Source organism: Carassius carassius, chromosome 20 (assembly GCF_963082965.1).
Source record: "Carassius carassius chromosome 20, fCarCar2.1, whole genome shotgun sequence".
In the NCBI taxonomy this organism is placed as follows: Eukaryota; Metazoa; Chordata; class Actinopteri; order Cypriniformes; family Cyprinidae; genus Carassius; species Carassius carassius.
Genome location: NC_081774.1, coordinates 25208880 through 25236639, shown reverse-complemented (window position 1 = coordinate 25236639; position 27760 = coordinate 25208880). Strand labels below are relative to the sequence as shown.

General features: G+C 39.6%; 1 protein-coding gene across 1 annotated transcript in view; it reads right to left on the bottom strand.

Annotated features, from left to right (window-relative positions):
• Window positions 1–1648: 1648 nt before the first annotated feature.
• The window catches only part of tmtopsa (teleost multiple tissue opsin a), a 102430-nt gene continuing 76318 nt past the window's right edge, over window positions 1649–27760 (bottom strand). The window contains exons 3-4 of the mRNA XM_059502285.1: window positions 15095–15328; window positions 1649–2447 (exon numbers count right to left, since the gene is read on the bottom strand). Of these exons, the coding sequence (XP_059358268.1) occupies window positions 2202–2447; window positions 15095–15328 (480 nt within the window). The 3' untranslated portion in view covers window positions 1649–2201. The remainder of the gene's footprint in view (window positions 2448–15094; window positions 15329–27760) is intronic.

Here is a 27760-nt window from a genome sequence, read left to right as displayed (position 1 = left end):
AAAAATAAATTTAATTAAATGCTTTGAGGCTTAACCAGGAACCGTCATAAATATCAGGACATGAACTTGAAAAATAAGGCTTTAGAACGATGACATCAGTTGGTTAATCATAAATTCCCAATTTGCCTACTTACTGTTTGTTTACTTCTTTCATTTTAATTTTTTTTTTTTTTTTGTAATTTATTTATTTATTTATTACTAAATTTATGAGATTTGAATTGTCTTCTGTTTTGGAAGTTAACTGCAAAGTACAAGTTTATTTCCAAAGTCCATATAAACCGAAAATAGAAATCCTGTAAAACTTTTGCCTGACTGACAGTTTAACTTCTTTACACACTGCCATTCTGTCAAATCACATAATCATCTTCTCCACATTTAAGGGGATAAATGTAACCTACTTGACTTTTGACTGTTGATATAAACCAGAGGTTTCTGTCGTGGAAATCTCATACATTAAGTGAAACAGGCCACACAGACAAAAGACCTTTATTGATCAAAAGATCTAAAATGTAACAACTTTGGCTTGAGATTTTCACACTTTATAAAGATAAATATTGTAAAATAATACATTTTAAATCATACTCACTGCACAGACAAAGGTCATAGCAGTAAGTCTTCATCAGCTATATGATATTGTGGACAAGTGATGTTTAGAAATGTATACATTAATGATGTTAACATTTTTTACATAATTGGTTTCTTTCACATCATTATTATCATTAATCTCACAAGTATGGTAGAATTTTAAAACTGTAACAGTCTAAAGATACAGTAGATGATTTCCAGAATTATTTGCAGGTCTTCCACATTTCTTTACCTGCCTGCATTCCTGCAAAAATACTGGTGTAACTGTGGAGTTCTCATTTTGCATTGATCTGATATTTACTGCATTATTGATTCACACATAAAATTTGCAAATACAAACAAATATGACTACAGCATTTCTGCATGGGTAAATGAACATAAACAGAGATCATGCACAACAAATTAAGTTCAATCTTCATTTACAGAAGCCCACACAGAAGTAAGCTGAATAAAATGCTTAAAAGAGCTTTTAAAAAAGCATCTTACTCTCAAAACATTACAGACCCCTGAACTTATGTTCTGCTCATCTAGTAAATTTACAGTAAAAAACACTGTAAATTCAGATGTACATGTTTCTAAATGGAATATGTTTGGAGAATGTGACTGATTTGATATGTTAATTGAATGATAAAACTGGAATTCCCCAGGAGCACATAAATCTCCAGCCTCACAATACAAATAAAAAAAACAAATTAAAAATTATAACTGAGAAGTGGCTGTCACTGAAATCCTATAGAGAATTAATAAATGATATTATACAGACCAGATTTTTCATGTAAATATACATCAATATTTTACATTCCTACATCAGTATTTTTGCTACAATGAAGTCCTTAAAATGCAGTTATGTATAACAAGTCTTGATAATGCAGACACATGATCTAAATTGTTAACCGTCATACCACAATACAATCTTTTCCTTTTATTCTTCTCTCTGTTTGGTTAAAAAAATCACTATAGTTTGTATCATGTTTTTGTTAAACATCTGAACAAAAATGCTTGAATTACCAAATACTTCTAACCTATATGTTCACAAAACAAATTATATATATATATATATATAAAACAGAAGCTGTAACATACATTCACAGTCCATACATTAACAGTGCTTACAATGTTTAAAACCCATTAAAAAAAGCCATACCCAGCTTTTCTTATGAAAAGAAAAGTGAATAGATGTAGAAAAACCCTTATAAGTTATACATTGATATAAATGTTGTTTTCTCATCTGGACTTTTACAAAAAAAGAGTGTCAAACAATTGACAGCTGTGGTTTACTGTACTGAGAATAGTATTTTTCTCTCAGCAGATCATTTGGACCGGTCTACAAAAATAGTCATTTTAATACCTGCAGAATTCAAAGAAAATTAGGAACTGCTAGCTACATATTACTGCAAGAATACCCTTTTGTTGGATAACAGAAACATATACGGTAGGGTAGAGCTTAAAAATAAACTCCAAAAAATCAGCCTCCCTCAGGATTCTTTCATTTTCTTGTTTGTTATAGTACTTATAGGCAATATTCTTGTAAAATCCTCCAAATCTCACACCGCATTTGCCTCATTTTATGTGAAAAGTTTCTTCAAGTGTCACCATTTTTCAAAGCAGAATAACTCTCAACCATTATAATGGGCCACAAGGGAAACCACTGCAGGTTTGGCATTATCTGTTGATAGAGGGCGGTCCTCTGCTGGGTTTGCCTGGTTGGGCAGCACTGTGGGTCCCAATGAAGCAACCACAAAAGTGAAGTTGTCTGTGCGCCGTCCAGGCCGAACAGGTTTAGTTACCTTTGAAGAACTTTTCAGACTGGAACCTCGCTGGAGTTTGTCACAGTTGAAAAGAGCCCTGAAACACCTGTAGAACTAACACAGATAAACCCAGACAAACAAGTAAAAGGCATTAGATCAACAACTCTAAGATATTCAACACATGCACTAATTAGTTTGCAGGAAATATGCGTCTGGTTCTTTACGTTTTAATTTACTTTTTGACTGCACATCAAATGTGTCAAACTAAAGATAAAAAGTACTGTACATGCAGTAAGAATTAGGCCCTTAAAATTCAAAGCCTTTATAGTGTTGTTGATTTTTTTATTATTTAAATGTAAAATTAACCCTTTTCAATTTGTGCTTTATAATAACAAGAGTAAGCATCATAAGTTTGATAAATTGCATTAAACACTACAGTAAGTTTGTGGTTGATTAGTTTCTCTCAGTGCTTTAATTTCATATGACCTTGCAAGTGAAAATATCCACATTTATTTCAGTACCTCCACTTTTTAATTGCTGCATGCCACTAATGAATAATTTCCCCCCTGCTAGCAACTATAAGCCCATCAGCCATGGCTGGGCTTAGACAACAATTACAGCTCATTTAGGAATTCTGATTAGAAAATTACCTTTTTCTTTTATGCTAACAACCCTATTATCAGTTCTGCCATTTGCAAAGAGAAAACTATCCTTTTCACATTCATCAACAGTGCCATTTCTAAATGGTATCAAATTCTCAGTTAATTTCATTTTACTTGTACCTCTAAACAGAACAATTATACAATTTGAAAAGGAATAATCACTGATACTATACACTGGATCAATTATTTCCATGGCTGTAACTAAATGTCTGAGAGTAACCTGAAGTAATTGTGCCGATTCCATTCAGAGTAGAAAAAAAAGAGAGATGGGGGGTTGTGTGTGTGTGTGTGTGTGTGTGTGCGTGTGTGTGTGTGTGGAGGGGGGGGGGGGGTGCAGCAGGTGTCACTGGTAACAAAGGTAAGTGACTGAAATAAGCAGTGAAATGATGGAAATAATCAGGCATAATAAAGCACATAGCGGACTTGTCATTTAATGTTGCTGTATCAATTAATGTATCTGTTTTTATGTAATACAAAGTTGAAGACTAGAGAAATGAAAACAAACATACTGTACAACATTTTAACAAAGTATATTATAATAAAGACGATTCATCAACTTTGCACATTGAAAGGGCCAAAGTTAAAAATCTGAAAATTTGAAGTGTGGTACAAAAAGGGAAAAACAAAGCTTTAAATGCTCTTAATAATATTGCTCTTCAGACAAGAGGGAAACATTATCATTTAAAATTCTAGGGGCTTTTCACCCTGCACCTGCCACAGTACAAACTTCTGTTATTAGTGGTTTTAACTACATTGTGATCTTTCAAATGAGAGACACAGCCAGGTTTGTGATGTCACTTCCCTTGAGAAAACGTAGTGTACTTAGTATACGCAATCTGCTATGTATACTTATAGTCAACTACATTTCCTCAAGAAATGAAAAAGATCCAACATTTACACACAATGATACGTGATAGGGGTATGGGAAATTATAACCAATGCAATTCATATGCAATTCATTAGTGAGAAGAGCATGCACTTCATTTCATGTACAAAGGCAAAACAGTGTGAAAAGTAAAAACAAAAAAACGTAAAACAAACAAAAAATCATATGAAAATACTCTACACAAAAATTCAGAGAGCTTATCACATTTCCAGGATCTGGCCCAAACATTTTTAAAGTGGAATGGGATATGACTGAACATTATTAATTCATAACCCCTCTGTCTGTGTCATAGACTTTCACATTTGATCTTGTTCTGGTCAGAAAAGCATGAGGCCTTTTCACACCACATGCGTTAGCAACAGCAGGCCTGTGATGTCCTTTCACACTGACAATGTTTCTGCTGTAGAACAAAAGTATAGAAGCCTGTTTCTTCCAGAAAGTATATATAAAAAAGATAATTGTGACTTTATAACGCACAATTGTAACATAAATTCATTATTATTATTTTTTTATTTGTTTAATTGTAATTTCACACAAACTACAGACATATTTTTATTTTTTCTCCGTAAATTCAGCTTAATGCTGAAACAACAGTACTGCTAACACCCCTCAGCTTACACATGCAATATAAATGGTGTAGTCTATTAGTATGGTCAGTGAAATACATATGCATCATTTTTCACTGCTTATTGAAGTGGTGTGAAATAGACTTCCATTTTTCTTTCCTGTGACTACTGAGAGTTAAAACCACAAAATTACTTATGGCTTGCTTTTCTAATTCATGACATTTCATATTTTTACTGATAAAGACTAATTAATAGTCCCAAAGGAAAAAAAAATATTGCACACATAATACAGTTTATTTTTTTTTATTTATTTTTTTTACAAATTTTCAAGTAGAAATAATATCATGCTTCAGTAGTAGCTAGTGGAAGTTTCAAGTGATGTTAAATCGTCTTCAATTGACGATTTAACATCACTAGCATTACTTCATAAAATCAGTTAAAAGGAAATAATATAACATTCTATATAACAGCTACAGCTGTCATCCAGCTGTGAATCTTTGGCAAGGCAGCGATTCGATTCGATTACGATTCATAGGTTTTCGAGTCGATTCATGAACGATTTTTGCAAATTTAGAACGATTCAATTCGATTCGATTCACAATTAAATTCGATTCGATTCGATTATAACGATTCGATTCTGCATTCTTTAAGTGCATTCACGGGATTATTTAAATCTTCTACTAAATTCTTTAAATGCTTAGTCAGGGGGCAAATTACAGTAGCATTTATGGTTAGAGAACCATAGGTTAAAAAAAAAAAAAATAAAATAAAAATACTTTTGTCCATTGTTAAATGCTAGTTTAATGATGTGACATGGCATACGTAAAAATGTATGTAAGCCAAGTTTTTAAAAAAGAGCTTAAAGAGTATTATGTATAAGCTAACATTTTGTCACACCAGGGGCGTAGCCATAATTTCAGAAGTGACAGAAATGTCAAATACAATCATTTTATGTATGTAGCCTATATAATATAATAATAATAATAATAATTATTATTATTATTATTATTTATTTATTTATTTACAAGGAATTATCTTCTTTTTTTAATTAATTTTAATTAGCTGTAATGAATCAAATACACTGCTGGACAATAATCAATCATTTGTAATCAATATTTTTTTCCTAATGGCAGTTTTATGATTGTTTTATATACTAGGCTACATTTAATTAGCAATTATTTAAATTTTCTGCACAGAATAAGGTAGAAAATATACTTTATAGTTTCTGTACTGTAATAAATGTCAATTAGCACTGCATCATTCATAAATTGTTTGTGTTTTTTTTTTTTTTTTTTTTTTCATCAGTTCATTCTGCTTTTATTCAGTTTAGCTGCAGATATAGCCTGGCACGTCTATGAGAGCGAGATCGCTTATCTTTCAGTGTGAAAACGTCTTCATCTCTATTTAACTTTTCCTCTCCATCAGCGAATGATCCTGAGAGAAAGTGTGCCAGATGTCTGTTTGCTAATGAAACAAACGCTACTTTCATGCATCTGATTATCAGATAAATCTCGCACTCTTATTTCAAGGTCGTTGTTGCTGTGGTTAATTTTAAAAGTTTCCTTCGTATATTCGGTTCATCCACATTGTTTAAAACATTCGATTCTTAGCATTTTGAATCGATTACTGTCCAAGATCGGTGATTCACGATTCAAAAATCATGTTTCAAGATCGATGCATATGAATCGTGAGGGTTTGTAATCGATGCATCGAGAAAACGAGTGAATCCTTACACCCCTAAATGCTACTTAATTTTGTCTAATAAAATTTAAAATGTTAAGAATTATTTCACAACTGCGCTAAACTGATACTAAATATAGATGGCTCATCACTTCAAAGTGTCATAAATGAAATCCAAATGTTTTGTCAGAAGCAAAGTTTGGCTACATCAGACATCAACATTTGTAATATGCATGTTTCAGTATTAAAATTCATGGTCTTCACTGGTCTAATACCAAAGATTACAGTAATTAAACAGTTGAAAACTGTTCAACCGTAAAACTATGTGAAATCCATAGCTTCAGTCATACCCATACATTCAGTGGATCAAGTTTGAAATCTAACAGATATTTGAGTCACAATTATCAAACACTATAAACTCACCGGAGATGTGAGTTCCCGGAATCGCTGAATGACATTGCTGGCCAAGAAATGTTACTTGAATCTGTACAGCATTTTTAGTCTTCAACTCGCCTCAACTCACAGTTTCCATAGTTACGGGCTGGGAGGAATTGAAGACTGAAAATGACATACAGGAGAATCTTTCTTCATCGACTGGAATGTGATGAAAATCCGGAAACATCACTCATTCCTTCATGTAGTACACTGATAGATTTGAACCAATCAGAATTTGAGTGGCATGGAACACAGAGTATGACTAACCTTTCATGCCAAAAAAAAAAGAAAAAGAAAAAAAAAAGTGGTTTATATCGATACTGTGTCTCTGGTTCTTTTCAAATATGCAGATTATTTCAAAATAGATTTCTAACTCTTCAGTGACCTGAAAAACATATATAATTGCTGAATAATTAAAAGCTATTTATTGTATTTTATTCAGCTTTTAGTTCTGGTCTATAACTTCCACCATAATTAACCACTGAATTAAATACATTTTCAGTTACACTCTTAGCTTCCAGCATTCCATATGTGGACTGCCTACTGTGAACTCACAAAATGCACAAAATGATTGACAGGCAGAAAGCATCCTGAAAGCCTTCTGACTGGCTAAAGAAGAGTTTCTCTAATATGTGTTTGTGAGGACACAGTGGGGTTGATGAAAAGCTAAAAATGTATTACATTTAAAATTAAATAATTTAAAAATAAAAACAAATCAATATAGAACATATTTACTTCTTTACATGACCACTGACTATTAGCTGACACCAGAGAACCACAAAGGTTAATATGCTTGAAGCTATTTCATGTAAAGTACAGTACTGTGCAAAAGTCTTAGGCACATTTGTACTTGCACATTGTTTTTCAGTTAGCTTTACAGGAAGGTTTCTTCAAACGTCTTGGATATACGACCACAGTTCTTCTTGATTTATGTCTCAGTTTCTTCATGTAATGAAATATTTGATGATGGTGAGATCAGATCTCCATGTGGAGCACTGGCTGTTTACAGACTGCTTGTGCATACCAAATTCACTAGATTATTATTAAAATTAATGGCAAAATGAATGTTTGGAAATGTAAACTGATTTTTTCTACCAACACACTACAGCAAAAGATATAAATAACTGGCAGAATACCATTCTTTGGGGTGAAAATACTAACATGTTTAAGACTTTTGCACAGTAGTGCACGTATAAAGTAAGTATAATTAAATTAAGTATATTTAAAATAAGTATAATTAAAGTGTGTTCATATGTGTTAAGGACTAGATTTTCGCTGGAGGAAACTTTACAGTAGATGAGAAACCGATTGCTCCCTTGTGACCTTTTGTAAACTGTATTTATGACAAAGAACTGCACAGATACAGATATTCTAACAATCTGTCGATAAACACACCTTGTGTCCTCTGTTTCTGTTTGAGTCCGCTGGCACTGCTCCACCGTGGTCTGCGGAATGAAGAGTACACTGAAAGATGGGGAGGAGACAGGTCTGCCGCTGTTTTCATATGAGATTTAAAGGGACTGACTCTGAGGCGATGGCGAATTTGTGTACAGTTTATGGAGCTACATGCTATAGACTCGCTAAAAAAGCCTAGTGATGTGATGCCCATGCATCTTGCGTACATTTCGGAGAACCAGGACAAATATTTCAATCAATCACTCAGGCAATTAAGAAGCACTGAAATGAGGCACCGAAATCTGCATTATGATTCGGTTAGGTTCATAACAGTTCCATATGGCACCGGGTTTCGGTATCCAACCATAGATGAGAGCAGACACGGTTCGGTGTTCCAAGGCTGAAGTTGGCACTTAATTGTGCTCAGATAGTAAAGCTGGTCCAGAACAGCATTCAGGAATGGAAGCCATTTTCCTTCTAGATTTAGGACCTGGAGCATTCTCAGGGTAGGAATTTGGAGCCACTGGTCAGGGATTAAAACCAGCTCTCAACTCAGGTCCAGGGCTAAAGCAAACTGTCGGACCTCTCACTCTCTGGAATGGGTTTAGGGACAGCAACCTTGGGATGGATTCCTGGACTGGGGTAGGCATGGTACCAGATATAGGAACTGGAAAGCACCCCTGGCCTAACTCTGTGAAGAGCGCCGGATCCAGGGTGCGGTCAGGTAGAGAAGCAGGGAACATTACAGTGTGCTCCAGACGAGCGGACACTGGGAGGCAGATACTGGATTAGAGCAGGATCCTGGCAGAGCTCTGAGGCGAGTGCAGGCACAAGACTGAGCTTGCGCTGGACTCTGACCAGGGGCTGGAGCCCGCACTGGACTCTGGCCAGGAACCAATACCCTCTCTGGGCCAAACTTGGAATCAGAGGCCCTATCTAGGCCAAACTTGAGTCTTTAATACTTCATTCCAGGGCACAAGGTAAGAGATTCCGATAAACACCTCAGAATACTCCTCGATAGGGTGGCCATCTTGAGTTCAGGAGTAGAGCATCTCAGCAGGACCAAACAAAATGGAGCCCATTCTGCTGTGTTGTTGGTTGAAGGTCTGCTCTTCTGTCAGCAAACAACAGGCCACAGGGATAAGTCAATTTAACAGCAGGTTAACTGAAGTCTAGGTTAGTATTTATGTAACTGAAATGGATAGGGAGCTTATCTGGGTCTCTTTCAGGAGGACTGCCAGAAGCAGAGGATGGGTGGTGTGCTGGAGAACCAGGAGCAGATTGCTGGAGTATATATACTTTGCAAACTACTTACTCTCACTGCTGTCAGTAGGTTCACAGCATAGCAGGGTCAGAAAGCTCTCAGATTTAAGCAAAAATGTAAGTAATCCAGTATGTAATGACACTCTAATATCTAATAGACTATATGATATTAATTATAATATCTAATATCTTAAGATATATTGAGTGTTATGTTGGGTTTGGACTCATTTGAAAAGAAAGTGAAGAAAGTGAAGTGACATTCAGCCAAGTATGGTGACCCATACTCAGAATTTGTGCTCTGCATTTAACCCATCCGAAATGCACACACACAGAGCAGTGAACACACACACACACACTGTGAGCACACACCCGGAGTAGTGGGCAGCCATTTATGCCCGGGGAGCAGTTGGGGGTTCGATGCCTTGCTCAAGGGCACCTAAGTCGTGGTATTGAGGGTGGAGAGAGAACTGTACATGCACTCCCCCCACCCACAATTCCTGCCGGCCCGGGACTCGAACTCACAACCTTTCGATTGGGAGTCCGACTCTCTAACCATTAGGCCACGACTTCCCCACACACTTCATTTGAATTGAGAAAAACTGCTCTAAATAAATAAATATATATATATATGTGTGTGTGTGTGTGTGTGTGTGTGTGTGTGTGTGTGTGATTAGATTAGAGTACATTAGATTAGATTCAGCTTTATTGTCAATATGCAGAGTACAAGTACAGAGCTAATGAAATGAAGTTATCATCTAACCAGAAGTGCCATAATATAGTGTTTTATATACATATAAGTGCAGAGTAAGTGAAGCTATGATTTACAGAATGTACAGTGGAGTGGCTATATACAATATTAAGCAGAGTATGTACATAATATAAATATAAATAATGTACATTATCAACAGCAGCAATGTAAGAACAGTGGTAATAAATACGGTTGAGTCTACAGTAGTATTGTTAAACAATGTGTTCTATGCAAAATATCAGTAGTGCATTAAAATTTTTTATAGAAATAGTTTACTGTGCTTTGTACAGTAACAACGTTAGACAGTTTATAGTGTAATAGCTTAAACAATATACAGTCTGTGCAAAATATGTCTAGTGCAAATACTAGGGGTGTAACAGTACGCAAAAATCACGGTTCGGTACGTACCTCGGTTTTAAAGTCACGGTTCGGTTCATTTTCGGTACAGTAAGGGAAAGAAAAGCAAACATTAAACTGCAGGTTGTTTATTACTATAAACTTTTTTTAAACAATTTGTTTACAATTTTTTTAAATACTTTTTTAATAAAATATATATAAAATAAAAAAAGAATAAGAAATAAAATACTGCTGCAAAGTTCTCCACTAAATAAAATACTCTCAGTCTCAAACCAATATCATATAATAAAATATAATGAAAAATATAAATTAATAACTATGATTACAGTGCAGCATTACCAATCCCAGTTTGTAGGCCTGCTCATATTTTAAAAAATATATATAACTTTTCCAAAGTGTAAAGTGCAGCATGAACAGTTTCAGTTTTGAGACCTGCTCAGATTTCGTTATTGCGTTGGACCGATCGGAATTAAGAGCAAAGGTCTGTTTAAATGATGTTTTATAACAAAGTTCGGGAGGAGCAGTCGCAGTTCATTAACCTGATTAACACAAGTTGAGACCAATCAGTAATCAACTCATGACAAGGTATAAATACAGCAGAACCTACCTCTGTTCATTGACAGTTTTCAGCATCCCTCCTCCACCCCATTTCTCCTCACTTAAAGATCCATCTACTCTTACCACAACCGTGGGGAGTACTCTGGGTTCGGGCCACATCCTGAGCTCAGAGCCCTCCACCCGGACAGCACTCCAAATATGCATAACCTTACTGTATTAAACATACGTAGATGTGAACTCGTGAAATGCCAACGGGAGCTTCGTTTGAATTACAATCGTTTTTTTCCTAGTTGTAATGATGTTCACACTCGCGTAATGCCTTTTGAAAACATTAGGCCGGTGACACACTGGCATATTGCACCTGTCAAACATAGTCTATTTTGCTGTCAATACTGTTGACGGTGTCCTTTATCAGTAGGCTTTATATTTATGCTTAACTTGAAGTATAGATATTGTTGTCGTCTGTCGGCGGTCTCCCTCTATGTCACCTACAGTAGCAGCAGCGCGCCAGCGCCGCGTCATGCACGATTCTGGTGTGTAAAGACACAGAAAACGCGAAGCAGCCGTCACGCAACTGACACGCAGCAGAAACGGGTTCTCTGCTACTGTAGTAGTAATTTACCTGTGTCAGTCAATGCTGTCTGAGCTGGAAAGAGAATTGATTAGTTCATAGTTCAGGTCTATCAGGTTTTTGACTCGTTCCTTAATCACGTGACAGCCCCATACGCTAAACCCAATGCAATCTGAGCCGGAAAGAGAATTGTTTACCAGCAAACTCAAAATTGTATTAAAAACTAACAAACTAGGCTATAAATACTTTCTATTGTAGGCTTGGATTATTATATTATTATATAGCCTAGTGTTTATTTACTGATAGACAGTCAAAAAGACAAATTCATCAATATTTTATTTATAACAGGGTTTTATTTATTTATAAAATAATAACACACCACAGATCCTGAAGAAGCAGTAACAAAAACACAGTGACAAAAATGTCAGAAATAGCATATGGGTCTGTCACGTGATTAAGGAACGACTCGACCCAAAGACTTATGAGATGAACTAATCAATTCTCTTTCCGGCTCGGACTGCATGGCTTAGCGTATGGGGCTGTCACATGATTAAGGAATGACTTGAACCCGAAGACTTGTCAGACAAGAGGTGAGATGAGCTAATCACAGACTGAAGACCCAGGTAAAAAATTAATTAATCTTTTGTATCTTATAGCATTTTAGTTTTGTATTGTTTGTAGTGTGATCAACATTTGCATAAGTACTAGATGTGCTGAGGAAGTAACACATAACATTTTAATTACATTTTGCTAAAATGAACGAAATGAACGAAATGACTCGAAAAAAGATTCGTTCATTTTGCTGAACGAGATTCAAAAGTCTGAGTCGGTAAAATGATCCGAACTTCCCATCACTATTGCTGTACCATACTGAGATGCAGTTTATGAGTATGCTTTCAATGGTACAATGGTAGAATTCCACAAGGATACTTGGACTCAGGTGAACTTTCTTAAGGCTCTGTAACAAGTAAAGGCGCTGTTGTGCCTTTTTGACCAGGGTGGAGGTGTTAAAGGACCAGGTGAGGTCATCAGAGATGTGGATGCCAAGGAATTTGAAACTCCAAACACCCTCCATTACAGCTCCAGTGATGTAGATGGGTGCGTGTGATGACTGAGGTCTGTTAGTCAGAATATTTAGAATTCAGTTGCGGGGGATTACAGTGTTAAATGCAGAACTGAAATCAATGAACAGCATTCTCGCATGTGTATTTTTACTGTCAATGTTGGTGTGGGCAATGTGAAGTAAAGTGGAAGCTAATGTACTTGGCATTGTTGGTCTTTACCTGAAAGAGCTATGCTTGTTGTATTCTGCTAGCTGAGACCTTTGTGCTGTTTGTTGGATTGACACTGAGTGGTTGAACTAGGAATTGCAGTCCAAATTCAAAATATAGGAGAGGGTTTTTTTCACCTGGACCCTTTTCCTCAGACTTGACGCACACGCAGGTTATTCTCAAAGGAGAATAACTATAATCAACCCGTGTTGAATCAAACATCAAAATAAAGAATAACGATTGGTCATAAAAAAATATTTACAGTAAGTAGTCCCCAGATGGAAGAAATTATGTTGTGGAGATAGCTGCTGAATGAACTGAAAGTATATGATAGTCGGAAATTACATACTGCATGTATGTAATTGGACATTAATTTCAATCTTGAATAGATTCATTAGCAGATGTTATTCATTTACCTTGTATGTTTGGTGTAATTAACAACAGTCCTGTAGTGTTAAACCAGTGTAATCCGTGCACCAGAGGTTCACAGAAACAAGTTGGTTAAGGCATACCGTAGCAACAATCACTAATGAAAATATTGAACAGGTAAAGTTAATCAGAATTGTAATGGCTACACAAGTGACTTGAGGGAAGAAAACTTTCAAAGCAGGCTGATTTTCACAGTGTGAATGTACTAGCATTCCATTCTGTAGCTACATGGAATGTTAAACTTTATGTTGTGCTCTTTGGTTTGTACATAGTGTAACACTAGACAAGACAAATGACAAGCTCCATGAATCAAACCAGACTCTGGTGCTTTTAGTGAAACATATTTGGAATTTAGAGGAATTTAAGCATCGAACTGATGTGGTTTTCAAACTGCAGAGTTGAAAGCCCAGTTATGACCTTTGCATGGCATTCCATTTTTCTCCAGTGAAACCTGCTTTCCTGCATCAAGGCGACATATTGGTACACTCTGCAAGAGGAAAAATAAACATATTTGCCCTAAAAACCATCTCTTAGAGCCAAACAGAGTCAAATTGATTTGAGATAGGGGATTGTTAACACAGTCTACCTTCTCCTCAGTTGCCAGAAGCTTGATTTGTCTGTATAAGTGTTAGGTCCCTAATCACATGTGGAGGGTACAGGATTCTATTTACCCTCTTCATCAGTGCCACATTGCACAGCTGACATTTTGACGGATGGTGCAACAAGAACAATGAATTGGATTGTTTCACATGAGAGTACACCAGTAAACCAGTCGCATCACTTTCATCAAACTGACAATGTAGATTGACTGGACCACAACATCTCTGGCACCCACTTTCTGGAGACTCAGAACGTAACTGAATGGGCTTAGCACACTCAGCTTTGGAGGAGCTACTTTCTGTTCATGTGGGAAAGCAAAAATCTGGAAAATCTGTCAGTTTTGAGCAGGCCCACATGGAATATGTACACACACACACACACACACACACACACACAAACAGCAGATTCTGCCAGAGCCAGAATTTTTATTTTTATCTCTAGTGTTAAGTGCTACATATGGTTTTGCATAATTCATAATCGAATTGAGAAGTTTTTTTTTTTTCTTAAATTAGTAGCAAATGAGATGCTGAATTGTAAGTTGATTTAAATAAGCAGAATTAAATGGAAGTAAATTTAAATAAATAAATAAGGGTACATTTTATTTGGTAAGACTGTATAGGGTCCACAGTTCCAGGGGGCTCACAACTATGCTGGAGATCATATGTGTCCCCCATATGCAACAGGAATCAGCCATGTAAGCTAAAATATGACATAAGACATTATGATAATTCAAGGACCTTGATGTAATTTGTCAAAACTCTACACTCAAAATGGATATAATTTGTAACACAGGCTGTCCAATTATCAAAACCATTCAAATCTAAACAGAATCCTTGCACTTGCAGAATTATTTCTTCAAATCACTATTTTATTATGAAATAACATGAAGGGCATAGCATCATTTTGAGCAGCTGTTTTAACTGATAAATCATTGGCATGAAATAAATAAACAGTCATCTAAATATACTGTAGGTTCATTTTAGGTTTTATGATCTTAGGCTACAATGTGTGTGCAATCATAAAAATTGTAAAATTGATGTTTTTTTTGTATCTAGAGTAGAAAAACTACATCAAGGTTTTCAAATTAGTGTCAAATGGAACTGTAAAAACTGTTATGCACTATTTGCAAGTGCATGATGTTCACCCATGCTACTTAATATAACTTGAAATGTACTGTCTTAGTAGTCGATGTTGAAACTGAACATTGAACAGATGACATTTTGAGTGAAAAAACATGATTGGATAAAAATAAATACAGTGTACTTCCAATTTATGCATTATGCACTATAGACAAGATTTATGCCAAACCCTGGGAGGACTTCACCGTTCTTTATGCTCACCTGTTTATTCATGAAGATGTAGATGATGGGATTGATGACCGTGCTGGACTTCGCTAAGATGGAGGGCACTATGCTAGCCTCCACAGTAACCAGTCCTGGGGCTCCAAAAGTGGCCAGCAGAGCCATGATCCCATAAGGCAGCCAGCAGAGCAGATAGAAGATCACCATGGTGATCACCATGACAAGAACCCGGTGTTCTCTTTTGCGGCTCATTGGGGTGTTCACACCACTGACCTTCATAGTCAAGGAATAGATGGAGATAAGGAGATGTACCATCAGTAACACTGTTAAGTAATATTTGTAAAACAGATCTAAAATTATCCAGAGCATAACAGTATATCATATTATACTGGCTAGTTGTACTAGTGAATATCAAAACAGCATACATTTTTTAATCATCAAAATCTTGTACAGCAAGCATTGTGACTGCATAATTATACATGATGTAGAATAGTTGGTGATTTTAATATCCATGTTGATAATGAAAAGGATGCATTGGGATCATCATTTATAGACATTCTGAACTCTATTGGGGTTAGACAACACGTTTCAGGACCTACTCATTGTCGAAATCATACTCTAGATTTAATACTGTCACATGGAATTGATGTTGATAGTGTTGAAATTATGCAGCCAAGTGATGATATCTCGGATCATAATTTAGTTTTGTGCAAACTTCATATAGCCAAAATTGTAAATTCTACTTCTTGTTACAAGTATGGAAGAACCATCACCTCTACCACAAAAGACTGCTTTTTAAGTTATCTTCCTGATGTATCCAAATTCCTTAGTATATCCAAAACCTCAGAACAACTTGATGATGTAACAGAAACTATGGACTCTCTCTTTTCTAGCACTTTAAATACAGTTGCTCCTTTAAGCTTAAGGAAGGTTAAGGAAAACAGTTTGACACCATGGTATAATGAGCATACTCGCACCCTAAAGAGAGCAGCCCGAAAAATGGAGCGCAGCTGGAGGAAAACAAAACTAGAGGTATTTCGTTTGCTTGGTGGGAAAGTAATCTATCCTACAAAAAAGCATTAAAAACTGCTAGATCCGATTACCTTTTTTTCTCTTTTAGAAGAAAACAAACATAACCCCAGGTATTTATTCAATACAGCGGCTAAATTAATGAAAAATAAAGCCTCAACAAGTGTTGACATTTCCCAACACCACAGCAGTAATGACTTTATGAACTACTTTACTTCTAAAATCGATACTATTAGAGATAAAATTGCAACCATTCAGCCGTCAGCTACAGTATCGCATCAGACAGTGCACTATAGACCCCCTGAGGAACAGTTCCACTCATTCTCTACTATAGGAGAGGAAGAATTGTATAAACTTGTTAAATCATCTAAACCAACAACATGTATGTTAGACCCTATACCATCTAAGCTCCTAAAAGATGTGCTTCCAGAAGTCATAGATCCTCTTCTGACTATTATTAATTCCACATTGTCATTAGGATATGTCCCCAAAACCTTCAAACTGGCTGTTATTAAGCCTCTCATCAAAAAACCACAACTTGACCCCAAAGAACTAGTTAATTATAGACCAATCTCGAATCTCCCTTTTCTGTCCAAGATACTAGAAAAGGTGGTATGCTTACAATTATATTCCTTCTTAGAGAAAAATGGTATATGTGAGGATTTCCAGTCAGGATTTAGACCATATCATAGTACTGAGACTGCTCTCCTTAGAGTTACAAATGATCTGCTCTTATCATCTGATCGTGGGTGTATCTCTCTATTAGTTTTATTGGATCTTAGTGCTGCGTTTGACACAATTGACCACAGCATTCTTTTGCATAGACTTGAACACTTTGTTGGCATAAATGGAAGTGCATTAGCATGGTTTAAATCGTACTTATATGATTGCCATCAGTTCGTAGCAGTGAATGAAGATGTATCATATCGATCACAAGTGCAGTATGGAGTACCTCAAGGCTCAGTACTAGGGCCGCTACTCTTCACGCTTTATATGTTACCCTTGGGAGATATCATCAGGAAACATGGTGTTAGCTTTCACTGTTATGCTGATGATACTCAGCTCTATATTTCTTCGCGGTCCGGTGTAACACACCAATTTGAAAAACTAATGGAATGCATAGTCGATATAAAAAACTGGATGACGAGTAATTTCTTACTGCTAAATTTTGAAAAAACAGAGGTGTTAATTATAGGACCTAAAAACTCTGCTTTTAATAACCTAGAACACTGTCTAAGATTTGATGGTTGCTCTGTCAATTCTTCGTCATCAGTTAGGAACCTAGGTGTGCTATTTGATCGCAATCTTTCCTTAGAAAAAAGCCACGTTTCTAGCATTTGTAAAACTGCATTTTTCCATCTCAAAAATATATCTAAATTACGGCCTATGCTCTGAATGTCAAATGCAGAAATGATAATCCATGCATTTATAACCTCACGGTTAGATTATTGTAATGCTTTATTGGGTGGTTGTTCTGCACGCTTAGTAAACAAACTACAGCTAGTCCAAAATGCACCAGCAAGAGTTCTTACTAGAACCAGGAAGTATGTGTCACGTTCGGTGTTACAGAGAACACACAGGAGAGAGAACCAATTGCGGGTATGTATTTATTAAAGGGGCAATCCAAAGAATAAACAGTCCAGGCAGGGGTCGATATCCAACAAATCCAAACATAAACAAAACACGAAGACAAGGCAAGGCAAGGCAAGATGACGGACATGAATAAACATCAACATTAAACAAGGACTCCGTCACTAAGACTCAGACAGACCAGGTATAAATACACAAAAGGATGATGGGGAAACAGGAGACAGGTGGGGAACAATCAATTACCTAAACAAGGAGGAAGGTGACCAAATAAGGAGACAGGAAGTGATAAGGTGACAGACACCGTGAGAAAGGAGGACATCTAGTGGAAACCCAGGGACACAACCCAGACACTGTGACAGAACCCCCCCTCTACGGAGCGGCTCCCAGACGCTCCACGACAGACACAAAACAGACCAGGAGGGAGGCGGACAGGTGGAGGCTCAGGGGGAGGGATGGAGGGCCAGAAAAGAAAGACATTGGAAACAGGCACCAGAAAGTAACCACAAAACAGGAAGACCAGGAGGGAGGAGGACTGGAGGAGGTTCAGGGGGAGGGATGGAGGGCCAGACTACAGAGAGGAACAGGGACAGGAGTAAATACAAAAACAACAAACAAAAAACAACATGAAGCCCCCCAGGGCGGGGCAGAAGACCACCACGTCCTTGTGGTCGAAGCCAGAGTCCTCCAGGGCGGGGCAGAAGACCACCACAACCGTGTAGTCAGGGCAAGCGCCCCCCAGGGCGGAGCAGAAGACCACCATGTCCGTGTGGTCAGAGCAGAAGCCCCCCAGGGTGGAGCAGAAGACCACCACGTCCTCGTGGTCAGAGCGGACGCCCCCCAGGGCGGAATGGAAGACCACCACGTCCGTGTGGTCAGAACGGAAGCCCCCCAGGGCGGAGCAGAGGACCACCATGTCCTCGTGGTCAGAGCGGAAGCCCCCCAGGGCGGAGCGGAGGACCACCACGTCCTCGTGGTCGACGCCAGAGTCCACCAGGGCGGAGCGGATGACCACCACCCCCCTGTGGTCGATGCCGGAGTCCAACAGGCCCGAGCAGCAGCCCACCCAGTGACTTGACTTGACTCTGAACGTCCAACGGTGACCCGCCCTGACTCTGGAAGGTCATCAGTGACTGGCCCTGACTCTGGAGAGTCCACTGGGACCTGACTCGACTCTGGACGGTCAACAGGAACTAGCCCTGACTCTAGACCGGTCTTGGGCACCGAATCGGGAACGGCATCGGGCACCGCCTCGGCCTCGGGAACGGCATCGGGCACCGCCTCGCCCTCCGGAACAGCATCGGCCTCGGGCACCGCCTCGGCCTCCGGAACAGCATCGGCCTCGGGCACCGCCTCGGCCTCCGGAACAGCATCGGCCTCGGGCACCGCCTCGGCCTCCGGAACAGCATCGGCCTCGGGCACCGCCTCGGCCTCCGGAACAGCCTCGGCCTCGGGCACCGCCTCGGCCTCCGGAACAGCCTCGGCATCGGGCACCTCCTCGGCCTCCGGCACCGCCTCGGCCTCCGGAACAGCATCGGGCACCGCCTCGGCCTCCGGAACAGCATCGGGCACCGCCTCGGCCTCCGGAACAGCATCGGGCACCGCCTCGGCACCGGGCACCGCCTCGGCCTCCGGAACAGTATCAGGCACCGCCTCGGCATCGGGCACCGCCTCAGCATCGGGCACCGCCTCGGCCTCCGGAACAGCATCAGGCACCGCCCTGGCATCGGGCACCGCCTCCGCATCGGGCACCGCCTCGGCCTCCGGAACAGCATCGGGCACCGCCTCGGCATCGGGCACCGCCTCGGCCTCCGGAACAGCATCGGGCACCGCCTCGGCATCGGGCACCGCCTCGGCCTCCGGAACAGCATCGGGCACCGCCTCGGCATCGGGCACCGCCTCGGCCTCCGGGACAGCATCGGGCACCGCCTCGGCCTCCGGAACAGCATCGGGCACCGTTTCGGCTTCGGGCACCGCCTCAGCCTCCGGAACAGCATCGGGCACCGCCTCGGTCTCCGGAACAGCATCGGGCACCGCCTCAGCATCGGGCACCGCCTCGGCATCAGGCACCGCCTCGGCATCGGGCACCGCCTCGGCTTCGGGCACCGCCTCGGCATCGGGCACCGCCTCGGCCTCCGGAACAGCATCGGGCCCCGCCTCGGCCTCCGGAACAGCATCGGGCACCGCCTCGGTCTCCGGAACAGCATCGGGCACCGCCTCGGGAACGTCCTCTGGGCCTTGAGGAACGGTAGACGCCTGTCTCCTCCTCCTCCGTCCTCTATGTTGGCGAGCCGGTGACACCTTATCTGGAGACTCAGGCGTTGAGTCGGCCATCTTGTGCTGTGGCCCCAAGCTGGCGGCCACCTTGTGCTGTGGCGCTGGGCTGGCGGCCATCTTGTGCTGTGGCTCTGGGCTGGCGGCCATCTTGTGCTGTGGCCCTGGATTGGCGGCCATCTTGAGCAGTGGTGCTGGGCTGGGGACCGCCCCACCGGAAGAGACCGGAGTGGCTGGGGCATTCCACAGAAGCCGATGCTGCACATAGTACACAAACTCCCAGTAGTCCAGTGTCTCTAAATGTACCATCTCCTCCTGAGACACTGGATCATCCAGCCCGCCGTTGAAGTAGTCCTTCAAGGCCGCATCGTTGTATCCCATACCCTCGGCCAGGGACCAGAACACCTGTGCCAGGGCACCCACCTCATTGCCCTCTTGGCGGAGAGCGATCAGCCGGAGATACTTAGCTCTCCGCTCCGCCATCTTGGCTGGGGAACGGGAAAAAAACATACCGCTGGATCTCAGTGCGACGGAGTCCTTCTGTCACGTTCGGTGTTACAGAGAACACACAGGAGAGAGAACCAATTGCAGGTATGTATTTATTAAAGGGGCAATCCAAAGAATAAACAGTCCAGGCAGGGGTCGATATCCAACAAATCCAAACATAAACAAAACACGAAGACAAGGCAAGGCAAGGCAAGATGACGGACATGAATAAACATCAACATTAAACAAGGACTCCGTCACTAAGACTCAGACAGACCAGGTATAAATACACAAAAGGATGATGGGGAAACAGGAGACAGGTGGGGAACAATCAATTACCTAAACAAGGAGGAAGGTGACCAAATAAGGAGACAGGAAGTGATAAGGTGACAGACACCGTGAGAAAGGAGGACATCTAGTGGAAACCCAGGGACACAACCCAGACACTGTGACAGTATGACCATATTAGCCCGGTCCTGTCAACACTGCACTGGCTCCCTATCAAACATCGTATAGATTTTAAAATATTGCTTATTACTTATAAAGCTCTGAATGGTTTAGCACCTCAGTATTTGAATGAGCTCCTTTTACATTATAATCCTCTACGTCTGCTACGTTCTCAAAAAAAAAAGACAATACCTAGAATATCAAAATCAACTGCGGGCGGCAGATCCTTTTCCTATTTGGCGCCTAAACTCTGGAATAACCTACCTAACATTGTTCGGGAGGCAGACACACTCTTGCAGTTTAAACCTAGATTAAAGACCCATCTCTTTAACCTGGCTTACACATAACATACTAATATGCTTTTAATATCCAAATCCGTTAAAGGATTTTTAGGCTGCATTAATTAGGTAAACCGGGAACACTTAGGTAAACCGGGAACACTTCCCATAACACCCTATGTACTTGCTACATCATTAGAAGAATGGCATCTATGCTAATATTTGTCTGTTTCTCTCTTATTCCAAGGTCACCGTAGCCACTAGATCCAGCCTGTATCCAGATCAGAGGGTCACTGCAGTCACCCGGATCCAGTACGTATCCAGACCAGATGGTGGATCAGCACCTAGAAAGGACCTCTACATCCCTGAAAGACAGCGGAGACCAGGACAACTAGAGCCCCAGATACAGATCCCCTGTAAAGACCTTGTCTCAGAGAAACACTAGGACAAGACCACAGGAAACAGATGATTCTACTGCACAATCTGACTTTGCTGGAGCCTGGAATTGAACTACTGGTTTCGTCTGGTGAGAGGAGAACTGGCCCCCCAACTGAGCCTGGTTTGTCCCAAGGTTTTTTTCTCCATTCTGTCACTGATGGAGTTTCGGTTCCTTGACGCTGTCGCCTCTGGCTTGCTTAGTTGGGGTCACTTCATCTACAGCGATATAGTTGACTTGATTGCAAATAAATGCACAGACACTATTTAACTGCACAGAGATGACATCACTGAATTCAATGATGAACTGCCTTTAACTATCATTTTGCATTATTGACACACTGTTTTCCTAATGAATGTTGTTCAGTTGCTTTGACGCAGTGTATTTTGTTTAAAGCGCTATATAAATAAAGGTGACTTGACTTGACTTGATGGCTGTAGCCACCAATGAGGTCCGGACCCCTGTAATTTTTTCATGTTTGAAAATAAAATTTGTTCTCTGACTGACTAATTTGCTGCTAGACTCCTCATATGAATGTTTGCATGTACAATTCACAATGTTAAGCATTTGTGGTATGACAATTATCGCTGGGAGACACTAAGTGCAAATAGCAGCATTTTTTTGTGATATTCTATTCATACTAAATGCAAATATCTATAGATTCTATTTATACTATGTAAAAATTGCAGGATTCTGCTATTTATACTACTTACTGCAAATTGTGGCAATTATCTGCACCTCAGTATTGTAGTACATTATAAACAGTATGCAATTATAACTTATTGAGTCTAATTAAATGGATGCCACCTTATTGGGACAATAAAGCCCTCCCTACACCTACCCTTAACTTTCTGATTATTTACTTAATTTTCATTAAAAATAAATGCTTTTCTGATGTGATTTGAAATTTAGAAAAGGGAGAAGAAAAATGTGCAGACGAACCATGGCATAGGTTTGACTTTCTGCGCCACTGGAGCTGGCTGTTGACTTTCTGCACCACTGGAGCTGGCTGTCAGGTATTTTCTTTTGTAATGTTGACTATCCGAGAATAACACGTTTGGTGGGCAATATGTATGTTTGTTTGAATAATAAACAACTGATAAAATTATCCACCCCATAAATATATTATTAACAAACTTTGATGCAATAAACAGGGTATGATTTAAAAATGAGAATCCCTCCAAAAACATCTGTCTCTTTTCAAGTGTTACAGTATATAATTAGTTTGTATATATATAATTTATAATTTTCAAAGGCTATGGCCATGGACATGGTCAAGTGGTTAGGAGTTGGATGGTAAGATGTATGGTAATAGATGGTCCATTAGCATTACTCTGTAAAGTCTAGAACACTGCTGACTAAGAATTCTTCCTTTTTACTCAGTTGGCCCAGGGGGATCAGTAAAGTATTATTTAAGAACAATTCAGTATCCTCTCATGAACTGCTCAACAACAGTAGATTGAATGCTAAAGGCTCAGGGACTTTCAGGGCTATTCATGCACCAAAGGTACCACAAGTAATTTCTACTATCTATCTATCTATCTATCTATCTATCTATCTATCTATCTATCTATCTATCTATCTTCTATCTATCTATCTATCTATCTATCTATCTATCTATCTATCTATCTATCAGTGAGGGGCTGATGCGCTGTTTTGTGTTTATTTTGAATTATTAAAGTTTCATGTTGATTGTCTGCCGGTTCCCGCCTCCTCCTTGCCGAGGATTACAAAGGTTGTAATTCATTACAGTGGTGCCGAAACCCGGGAGAAGGAGGGACGCGCTGCTGAAGATCCCTCGCCGCTGTGGTGAATCCGCGGTGCCATGGAGCAGGCGAGGAGGATGCCGCCATGGACGCTCGAGGCGGTGGGCTGGAGTGAGTTGTCGGGGACGGGCGAGCTCGCTGCCGGCCGCCCACGATATGGAGGGGCGGCTGCCGTCCGTGAGGGAGCGGAGGAGTCGGCGCCGTTCGCCAGAGAGCCGGAGCCTGCTGCCGTCCGCCTGAACGGGGAGGAGCAGGGAACGGGGGACTCCTGCCAGCTGCCCAAAACCGGAGGAGCCGTCACCGTCCACCGGACGGTGGAGGAGTGTCATGCCATCCGCCGAGGGCCGTCCAGTGCCACCGCCAGGCACCGCGGAGGAGATCACCCAGCTGGTGGAGGGCCGAGCAGCAGTGCGTCAGGGAACCGGAATTTTTTTTTTTTCCTCTCTCCCCTCTCTCGTCTCTGTCGCTCCTCCATCCATCTCCTTTTCTCTCGCCTCGTCTGTCCTACCCCCAGGTTCCAGCAGGTCCCTGTGAGCGGTCCCCCCGGAGGGAGGGGGGGGGGAGTAGAGCGCAGTCTCGAGGGTACCCCCCGGCCTGCGAGGGGCGATGGGGGTATGTGACGAGTGGGGCGGGGCCGAGGGATGTGGGAACACGAGTGAGGCCGGTGGAGTGATTGGGTAATCAGCGACACCTGCGACCCACCACCGGTCTCGAGTCCCACATAGGAGATGGAAGGATATAAAACTGGAGTGGAGAGAGGACCAGGCCTGGGCTTTATTTTAGGTTTTGGTTTTATTTTGTGCGCATCAGTCGTTCGTTCGTTCGTGTGTTTATTTTGAATTATTAAAGTTTCATGTTGATTGTCCGCCGGTTCCTGCCTCCTTCTTGCCGACGATTACAAAGGTTTTAATTCATTACAGACCCATTCATACACAAACACTATTCACTGATTGTTACCGTCATTGTGTATGGTGTACCATGCATTGAGGTCTCTGAGAAATGGTGACTACCGAGTTACATTACTGGTACTCTTGTTAGGGAGAGCAAAAATCTATCTCTTGGATCAGAAAAATAAAGTTAGAGTTGAAAATATTGGGTTTGCTTTATTTTGTCTGAATATTAATGAAAAATACAATATGAGATTAAAGGGTTAGTTCACCCAAATATTAAAATTATGTCATTAATGACTCATGTCATTCCGACCTCCGTTCATCTTTGGAACACAGTTTAAGATATTTTAGATTTACTCCGAGAGCTTTCTGTCCCTCCATTGAAAACATATGTATGGTACACGGTCCATGTCCAGAAAGGTAATAAAAACATCTTCAAAGTAGTCCATGTGACATCAGAGGGTCAGTTTGAATTTTTTGGAGCATCGAAAATACATTTTGGTCCAAAAATAGCAAAAAATAAGTGATCGGAAATTTGGTTCTTTTCCGCAAACCAGTTCTCTTGGACAGTTCGATGTAATGACGTCATTGGCGATGATTGCCCTTGATTCAAGCCTTCGGTTTAACCACTTTCATAACATAAGCATAGAATCAGTTCAGAATAAATCATCAAAAGAATCAGTTCGGTTCAGACGCGCTGTGTGTCAGTCTGCTTCACACTGAATCACACATGCGCAGTATAATCAGCTTCTCGTTCTGGAATCGAAACACGTCTGACAGAAACGGTTCTTGAATCGAGAACGAGTCAATCTTTTGTTCGTTATCTGGCTTGGCTCTGTGTTCATCTTCAGTTCTCTCTTCACAGCAGTTCAGTCAGTGTACTGTTTGAGTAAATGAATTACTCCGGGATATTGGTTTGTTTTAAGGGGAGTGTCAGGCACATTAAAAAAGTGAATAGCTTAAGTAATTTGTGGATTAATGCTTATTGGAGACGCAAACCGTTTCAAACTATTCAGTTCGATTTAGTGAACTGGTTCAAGAAGATCCGGTTACATCGAGTGATTTGTTCGCGAACTGGATATCACTAAACTGCAGTGCTGTGAACGCACTCACAACAGACCAGGAAGAGAGACAATGCTGAATAAAGTCGTAGTTTATGCTATTTTTGGACCACAATGTATTTTCGATACTTCAATAAATTCTAACTGACCCTATGATGTCACATGGACTACTTTGAAGATGTTTTTCTTACCTTTCTGGACATGGGCAGTATACCGTACATACATTTTCAATGGAGGGACAGAAAGCTCTCGGACTAAATCTAAAATATCTTAAACTGTGTTCCGAAGATGAATGGAGGTCTTACAGGTTTGGAACGACATGAGGGTGAGTCAATAATGACATAATTTTAATATTTGGGTGAACTAACCCTTTAAAAAAACTATTGGATTAAAATTCATTTTAGTATGTAGAAATTAAATGATTCAATTGATTTGGTTGCACATAATTAATTTTGGTATATTGTACTCAAAATAGTTAAGCTAAAATTATGAATATAATTAATTTGAAATTACTCAAAGACATAAATAAACTCAAATTATAAAATATAAGTACACTCAACTTAAAAAATATATATGGATTTAGATAAATTTATTTTGTGCAACCCCTTGACATAATAAATTAAGTATAATTTTTTTTCCAGTGTTCAATATAAAAATGGTTCTTACATTTACTTTATAAAAATCTGTAAAGATTTCACAGAAAAAAAAAATAAGTTAGATGACAGAAGGCATGTAGTAGATTATAATACAACATTCAAAAAAGTTTTTCAATAAAAGTAATAAAGTAATTTCTATGTTAGTACTCAATTTAAGCTTGTAAAAATTAAAGTTGGGACTCATAAGTATATTTTACTTGGAACAGTTTATGTTTACAAGGATTCTTTAAGTAAATATCAAAGTTATGATCCCATATTTCCCATCATGCACTGGGGCATGAATAATAAAAAATAAATAAAGAATTCACTGTTTTCGAGTTGTATTTACACAGTGTCATGGTTTCTTTTGATGTTAGGTATAGTAACATACTTTTTTTGTGACACCTGGAGTTCATTTTCTACTCAAAATGACCCATTCATACTCAAACACTATTCACTGATTGTTACCGTCATTGTGTATGGTGTACCATGTATTGAGGTCTCTGAGAAATGGTGACTACTGAGTTACATTACTGGCACTCTTGTTAGGGAGAGCAAAAATCTATCTCTTGGATCAGAAAAATAAAGTTAGAGTTGAAAATATTGGGTTTGCTTTATTTTGTCTGAATATTAATGAAAAATACAATATGAGATTAAAGGGTTAGTTCACCCAAATATTAAAATTATGTCATTATTGACATTATTGTCATTCCGACCTCCGTTCATCTTCGGAACACAGTTTAAGATATTTTAGATTTAGTCCGAGAGCTTTCTGTCCCTCCATTGAAAACGTATGTATGGTATATGGTCCATGTCCAGAAAGATACTAAAAACATCTTCAAAGTAGTCCATGTGACATCAGAGGGTCAGTTTGAATTTTTTTAAGCATCGAAAATAAATTTTGGTCCAAAAATAGCAAAAAAAAAAAAAAAAATGATCAGAAATTTGGTTATTTTCCGCAAACCAATTCTCTTGGACAGTTCGATGTAATGACGTCATTGGCGATGATTGCCCTTGATTCAAGCCTTCGGTTTAACTGCGTTCTTGATATTGGTTTGTTTTAAGGGGAGTGTCAGGCACATTAAAAAAGTTAATAGCTTAAGTAATTTGTGGATTAATGCTTATTGGAGACGTGAACCGTTTCAAACGATTCAGTTCGATTTGGTGAACTGGTTCAAGAAGATCCGGTTAAATCGAGTGATTCGTTCACGAACTGGATATCACTAAACTGCAGTGCTGTGAACGCGCTCACAACAGACCCGGAAGAGAGACAATGCTGAATAAAGTTGTAGTTTTTGCTATTTTTGGACCACAATGTATTTTCGATGCTTCAAAAAATTCAAACTGACCCTATGATATCACATGGACTACTTTGAAGATGTTTTTCTTACCTTTCTGGACATGGACAGTATACCGTACATACATTTTCAATGGAGGGACAGAAAGCTCTCGGACTAAATCTAAAATATCTAAAACTGTGTTCTGAGGGTCTTACAGGTTTGGAACGACATGAAGGTGAGTCATTAATGACATAATTTTAATATATGGGTGAAATAACCCTTTAAAAAAACTATTGGATTAAAATTAATTTTAGTATGTAGAAATTAAATGATTCAATTGATTTGGTTGCACATAATTAATTTTAGTATATTTTACTCAAAGTTGTTAAGCTAAAATTATGAATATAATTAATTTGAAATTACTCAAAGAGATAAATAAACTCAACTTATAAAATATAACTACACTCAACTTAAAAAATATATCTGGATTTAGATAAATTTATTTTGTGCAACCCCTTGACATAATAAATTGAGTA